At 35.0% G+C, this 7,912-nt stretch overlaps 1 protein-coding gene across 2 annotated transcripts in view; it reads right to left on the bottom strand.

The window, feature by feature from the left end:
• Positions 1-1,118: 1,118 nt before the first annotated feature.
• The window catches only part of efr3a (EFR3 homolog A (S. cerevisiae)), a 92,578-nt gene continuing 85,784 nt past the window's right edge, over positions 1,119-7,912 (bottom strand). For both annotated transcript variants that reach the window (XM_056479926.1, XM_056479933.1), the window contains exons 21-24: positions 7,274-7,322; positions 7,081-7,184; positions 4,880-4,929; positions 1,119-4,782 (exon numbers count right to left, since the gene is read on the bottom strand). In XM_056479926.1, coding sequence (XP_056335901.1) covers positions 4,677-4,782; positions 4,880-4,929; positions 7,081-7,184; positions 7,274-7,322 — 309 coding nt within the window. In that variant the 3' untranslated portion in view covers positions 1,119-4,676. The remainder of the gene's footprint in view (positions 4,783-4,879; positions 4,930-7,080; positions 7,185-7,273; positions 7,323-7,912) is intronic.

The raw sequence follows: 7,912 nt of genomic DNA, 5'->3' as shown, positions 1-7,912 counted from the left end.
TAGGTAGTCTACTGAGAAGGTCAAGGTGCTCCAGTATTGGCCAGCCCAGTCACCAGATATTACCATTATTAAACATGTCTGGGGTAAGATGGAGGAGGCACTGAAGATGAATCAAAAGAATCTCTATGAACTCGATGAGTCCTGCATGAACTCTTTCTTTGCCATTCCAGATGACTTTATTTATAAGTTATTTGAGTCTGCAGAGATGTATGGATGCAGTCGTCTAAGCTCTTGGGAGGCATTCATTCATTTATTTTCTTTTTGGCTTAGTCCCTTTATTAATCTGGGGTTGCCACAGCGGAATGAACCGCCAACTTATCCAGCATATGTTTTATGCAGCGGTTCCCCTTCCAGCTGCAACCCATCTCTGGGAAACATCCATACACACTCTCCACACTATGGACAATTTAGTCTACCCAATTCACCTATAGCGCATGTCTTTGGACTGTGGGGGAAACCGCAGCACCCGGAGGAAACCCACACGAACACGGGGAGAACATGCAAACTCCACACAGAAACGCCAACTGACCCAGCCGAGGCTCAAACCAGCGACCTTCTTGCTGTGAGGCACTACCTACTGCGCACCGCGTCGCCTAATGGGAGTCATACACAATATTAATTATTTTTCCACTGCACCATGACTTTATACTGTACATTATTTCTGTTAAGTGACAAGACTTTTGTCTAAGCAAAGTCAGACCTTACTGTCCTAATTAAATAATTAAAAATCAAGGCATAATCATATTTTATTCTGGTAAAATAAGTGTAAACTAGAGGCCTTTGTCTTTCATATAAACCACTTCTGAGACCAAATGATCAACAAGAAGTCAAGTTATTATTTATTGTTCCTGAAACTTGGATAGGTGACAAGACTTTTGTCAGGTAGTGTATTTAATATGCTATACGTGGTTAATTACAATTAACAAACAGTTAATCAAACTTTTTTGAAAATAAAGTGTTGAGGTATGATTATTAGGATGCTTAATTATAATGTTAAATTTGAGTTCTACTCACATTAATTTTGTTACTGTACTACAGCTACGAGATGTATTAGTACACGCACATGCTTAATGTCACAGACAGGTTCTCTCACCAACAGAAAGACAACAGAAACTGAGCATTTAAATACAAAATCTTTATTAAGACTTTATTAAGATCTCATACATAAAATCTCATTGCACATTAATGTGGCGACACTGTCAGACGGTGAACCTGGATATGGCTAAGAGATTTCACGAGAAACACTGCAGTGGTTCAAACCCTTACACATTGAAATCTAGCATGATGCATGTAGATTTACTGGTAATCTCTGGACAATCTTCATAGGGAAGACTGCAAAACTTGTACCGTTTCATACATCAACAACAACCCTGAAATCTACCTCATCACTTCTCTCCCATACAGAAAACAAAACAATTACAGATAAAATAGAACTAAATATTAGTTTGTTAAATCATGTGATAAACATATATGTACCATAAAGTTCCACCGAGGATGAAAATAATATGTGATAATAATAATAAAATGATATTAGCAGATACAGTAAGACTGATTTCCCTTCAAAAATGTAAAAAGCATGCAAAAATAAACCTGACTTTGTCCCTTTTACGCACGCACACACATACACACACACACACGTGTCTAAAGGTGCATTAAAGATGATGCGTCAATGAAACATCACATTCCTATTTCATATTACACCAAAAATATATTGCATTATTCTAGAAATCATTTACGGGTTTTTATTTCTACAGAAATAACCTGCCTGATTTCCTCACAGCGTTAAATCGTCGCAAAGCAACTTCTGTTGAAATGCAGCAAGTCTAAGAAAATACACAACGGCCAAAGACTGACTATTTCTCATCGAAATCCTTCCTTTTACGCTTCATACTTGCTTTCGTAGACTAGATGAATCAGCATCAGGGCACAAAAGCTGCCGCCTCACTGTCATCGACTGGAAATTATAGCTGACAGCAAATCAATCCCGTCAGGTGTTTAGAAGGGGCCATCTAGAAAGCTTGACCTTTAAACACCTTAAAACATTCTTTACTTTCTGTGCATACAAATCCCACAATGCAGTGCAACCGTTTCAGAGGCCCAAAAATGGCAACTGCATATAAATGCGCCATCCCTGCAAAAACACTTGCCTGTCGCGTCCACATAAATACATTCAAAAACAAAAACAAACCAGCCACATGACGACAAATCCCCAGAATCCATTAAAAGCACCTCAAAAATCACCCAATATAACCTACGTAGACACGTTTCTACCAGCTAAACGAGTGAAGTTGATCACGGCTCTCACCACAGGAAGCTCGGATGATGTATAACGTTTCCAGCAAAGTATTTTTCAGCATCTAACAGTCGCAAATAAAATTGTCAGAATTCAGCATGACCCGAAAAGCAAAAAATGCATTTAAAGGATCACTCCACTTATTTTATTTTTGGGGAAATATGCTTGGTTTACTGTTGAGGTTTACCATTTATGAATATATGTAAATTTTTGAGCGAGATGCTAATGGTCTAATCCAATTCAATGATTTATGCTAAGTTAAGCTAAAAGTGCTCCCACCAGACCCGGAGATTGGCTGAATAGAATAAAAAATGGTAAAACTCAACTGTTAAACTCTAGGGGAGTTTACCATTTATGAATATGTATAATTTTTGAGCGAGATGCTAATGGTCTAATCCAATTCAATGATTTATGTTAGCTAAACGTACCCCCACCAGGCCCAGAGATCGGCTGAATGGATTCAGAAATGGTAAAGCTCAACTATTTACCTCTAACAAAGTTTTCCATTCATGAATTTATATAATTTTTGACTGAGATGCTAATGGTCTAATCCGATTCAATGATTTATGCTAAGCTAAGCTAAAAGTGCTCCAGCCAGACCCAGAGATTGGCTGAATGGATAAAAAAATGGTAAAACTCAACTGTTTAACTCTAACGAAGTTTTCCATTTATGAATTTATATAATTATTGACTGAGATGCTAATGGTCTAATCCGATTAAATGATTTATGCTAAGCTACGCTAAAAGTGATCCCACCAGACCCGGAGATCGGCTTCAAAAAAGGTAAAGCTCAACTGTTTAACTCTAACGAAGTTTTCCATTTAAGATTTTATATAATTTTTGAGCGATATGCCAATGGTCTAATCTGATTCAATGATTTATGCTAAGCTAAGCTAAAATGGATTGGATTTAAAAATGGTAAAACTCGAGGGGAGCTGTAAAATTAGCATATTTCCAAAAAAAAAAAGAAAAGAAAAGTTGAGTGTTTCTTTAACACTCTTGTGGCTTGATCATTTTAATCGCTGATATCCATCTCCTTCAATGAGAACTCAGGTTCTGATTGGCCCAAGACTGGCAGCCATTTGTGTGGCCATAAAAGGAAGTGCGTGGGTGGAGCTCTTTGGTGATGAAAAGCAAATGTTTTGGTTTCTCTATACTGTGAAGGCAAAATGAAGAGCATAGTGATCGCTAAGAACTCTGGGTGAACGAAAGCCCAATTGACATCCACGACATCGAAGTTAAAGGCTAACTGTAGATTAATAAAGGCCTAAACGCACGCACATTTTGGCTAAGCCATGCAAAACAGAACACGAATAGCACTCTGCAACTATCAGTTCATCTAAAAGTATATGTGTTTTGTCAAAAATACTATACTTGTGTACACTATACCTATACACTATATATATCGTCATTTATATAGGAGAGATTTAAGAGAGCAGGAATCTAGAGTAGGTTTAAATCTCTCTGCTGATGATGATGTGCTAAAGAAATGAGCTAAAGGTACACGCAATCTAAATCTGCTGTTAATTTACTCACTTTTAGGCTTTCAAAGATTTACATGACTTATGTATCTAGTAACATTTAAGAAGTGTGGTGCATTGATATAATGCAAGTCAATGGATTTTGAGAGTTAAAAGCTAAAATGTATACAGGAAAAGCTAAACTAATACTAATGGACGCCGATTATAAACTGTGGTCTTATGAAGGAGAATGATCAATCTGTGTAAAAAGAACTGAACATTATTACATTATTATTATTATTATTATAACATTTAATTTAAGATTTGCAACCTATAAAACAAGTTTGTGTAGCCTGTATACTTTGTTTACTCTAAAAGTGCTGATGTCCATTAACTTACATTAAATATGTCCCACAAGTTCAGCAAAAAACTTCTTTAATGTTCTTTAGAAGAGAAAAAGTCACGTATATACTGGATGGATGAGTAAATTAACAGCAAATGTTCTATTTTTAGGTGAACTCTCCTTTTGATGACAGTAAACAAGCACTTAAGCTAATGCTAGCACTTAATTTCCCTTAATGCAACCAGAGTCATTTCTAAATGACTCCTATGAATCAATACAGAAGAGTTCAAAGTCAGTTTGATTCTTTGAGCTGCCGTTTAGTGCAAGAATCAAACTGAAAAGCGCACGATTTTACAGAGCTGGTATATGATTGGACAGCTGGTTGTGAAGCTCTGCGTGCTGATTGGTGCAGAATGGAGGCCTGTAAAGTGCCTGCCCGGTTCGCACAGCTTTTCTTTTCTGCTGGATTGAATGCATGTCAAGTTTAAAGTGATTAAAATGAGTGGCTCAGGTAAGTGAAAGTTCACAGGACCAAAGAAGTCAAATGTGAGTCTGTGTGATAGAGGTGAAAGGTCATGGTTCAGTATACGCAGAGGTCAGGAAACTTCATTTCATAGACTGGCACAGACTGGTACTGGGCATGGCCTGACGTCACCGTCACGGTGCCCGAGGGGCTCGGAGGAGGGCTGATGATAGACAGAATCATCAGTCAAATGTTCACACTGATAATATGTAAAAATTAAAACAACTAAATATTCCAGATCAAATCAGATGTGAACTTACCGAATGGTGAGTTCGAATATCTGAGCCAAGCGATCATGCAGCATGTTGGCCTGAAACACAAGTTCCAATACTTAAAAAAAAAATTCTAATAACTAATAATTCAAATAATTTACATTAACAACTCTCATTCAGTTTTTATCATATATTAAAATGAAATCCTGTAATTTTCTAAACAATTTAGGAGTTTTGATCAGGACTAAGGTTAATTAAAAGATTTATGAAAAAAAAATTTTCAGCAATTACATTTAGTGGAGGTTTTTATCCCGAACATAACAAAAGGTAGTAAATTTTAACCGTGCACAAGGGATATATACAGTTAAAGTCAAAATTATTAACCCCCTTGAATTATTCGCCCCTGTTTATTTTTTTTCCCCAATTTCTGTTTAACGGAGAGCAGATTTTTTTTCAACACATTTCTAAACATAATAGTTTTAATAACTCATTTCTAATAACTGATTTATTTTACCTTTTCCATGATGACAGTAAATAATATTTGACTAGATATTTTTCAAGACACTTCTATACAGCTTAAAGGCTTAACTAAAGTAGGTTAATTAGGCAAGTTACTGTATAACGATGGTTTGTTCTGTAGACTGTCGGAAAAAAAAATTAGCTTAAAGGGACTTATAATATTGACCTTAAAATGGTTAATAAAATTTTTTTAACTGCTTTTATTCTAGCCGAAATAAAAACAAATAAGACTTTCTCCAGAAGAAAAATTATCTTCAGACATACTGTGAAAATTTCCTTGCTCTGTTAAACATCATTTGGGAAATATTTAAAAAAGAAACAAAAAATTAAAAGGGGGGCTAATAATTCTGACTTCAACTGTATATTGTTGAAGTCAAAATGACTAGCCATCCTGTGAATTTGTTTATTTTTTGTCAAATAATGTTTAACAGAGCAAGACATTTTTCATAGTATTTTCTATCATATTTTTTCTTCTCGTGAAAATATTATTTGTTTTATTTCGGCTAGAATAAAAGCAGTTTTAATAATGAAATAAGCAAAACATTTTAAGGTCAATATTATTCACCCCCTTAAGCAATATTTTGTCTACACCAGAAATGCCCAAACTTGGCCCATGGTAACCTTTGATTTGGCCTGCCATCCCATCTGAGAGGAGGGGGAGAATGATGTGGATTGTTTAAAGATTGTCGTTTCAAATTTAATGCAACCTTTTACTTGTTTGTTTGTTTAATTGTTAAGATACAAAAAAGACGACTGAAATTAACCATTTCAATTTAAAAGCTATAGTTTAGTTTAAAATGTACATACTGTCACCTGACGGATAAAGGACAATGCAGAGAATTTGGTGAGCAACTCAAGGATTCTGCTTGACTAGTGTATTCAGCATTGAACTCCACTGTGTTATAAAAGATTGTTTATGTTTTTATGACAATAAGTTATCATTTAAAAGTTATACTGCATTAGTTAATACGATTGAAATGTTTTCTGTTTATTTTTAAATATTACGAAATAAATTAGAAAATGACCCATGGCAACTTTAATGTAAAATAGTTTGGTCCATTTATTGAACCATGGCCAATGATATTTGATTTTTGGCACTTCATACAAAAGTTTGGGCAGCCCTGGTCTACACAACAAACCATTGTTAGGCAATGATTTGCCTAATCACCCTAACTTAATTGCCTAATTAACGTAAATAACCTAGTTAAGCCTTTAAATTGCATATTAATCTGAATCTGAATATTTTGAAAAATATCAGGTCAAATATTATTTACTGTTATCATGACAAAGAGAAAATAAATCAGTTATTAGAAATGAGTTATTAAAACTATTATGTTTAGATATTATTTAGAAAAAATCTTGTTTAACCCCTGTGGCAAAGACAATAAAGTTTATTGAACTGAATTGTGTAGAAAAAAATCTTTATTCGTTTAAGATTTAAAATTAAAACTTTTCTAACATTAAAAATGTCTGACGTTTTTTTCATAATAGGTCTTTAAAACATTAAAACTTATAAAAATGTTATGCTTCAAAAATGGCTTTATTTAATCAAAAACCAAGTAAACAGTAAGAATTTGAAATATTATATATTTTAAAACAAATGTTTCTATTTGCAAAGAAATAATGCCAGTTATCTTTATTAAACTAGTATAAATGTGAATATATTATATATTGGAGTCAAAATTAACATTAATAACCATTATACACGCACGCACGCACACAGGCTGTACCTTGGACTCGCAGTGAGCGGCGATCTCCTCAAACGGAGCTTTCTGGAACTTCTCCATCACCTGTCGTCTCCTCTCCCTCTCCTGCTCCTCCAGACCAGTGGTATCTGACAGAGAGGAAGTGACATCAGACCAAGCACATACATATACAGTATAAACACCCACGCACGCACTCACACACAGAGAAGATACTGACCAATTGCCTTCTTCAGGGTCTCAAAAGTAATCTCCTCCGCGAGCTGAGACTACAAGAATAACACACATATTCTTCAGTCTAATTATTAGCAATTATAAAGCACGTTTAAAGGGGACATATTATGCAGTTTTAATAACATCTTAAATAAATCTCTAATGTCTCCAGAAAGTGTCTGTGAAGTTTAAGCTCAATATACACCACAGATCATATGTTACAGGTTGTCAAATGTGCTCGTATTTGGGGTTAAAGCAAAACACGCTGTTTTGTGCATGTTCCTTTAAATGTAAATGAGCTGCTGCTTTTACAGAAGTGGGCGGAGCCTATACACAATATACTCAGACACTGATGCTGAGAAAGAGGATACAACTTGTACACTGCACCAAAGCATTTCTGAATGGTTTATAAACTGATGTAGCTGTAAAGTTAATTAATAAAATGGTTAATAAATTGATGCCAAAACCATGGACTAGCATGTTTCTGCATGTTACTGCTGTTTGTACGACAAAATGCAGGGTTCTGCGATTTACAAAATGCATGGCTATTCTCTCTTGAATTAATTCTGAGCTTAGTTTTTAACAGCAGATTGCGCTGTAGGATATATTTTTAGGCTAGCTAGCTTAAATGCTCTCATGGAAGAGT

This window comes from Danio aesculapii, chromosome 2 (genome assembly GCF_903798145.1).
Source record: "Danio aesculapii chromosome 2, fDanAes4.1, whole genome shotgun sequence".
Classification (NCBI taxonomy): domain Eukaryota; kingdom Metazoa; phylum Chordata; class Actinopteri; order Cypriniformes; family Danionidae; genus Danio; species Danio aesculapii.
Note: the sequence above shows the minus strand (reverse complement) of the source record. Positions and strands in the feature narration are given on the sequence as shown.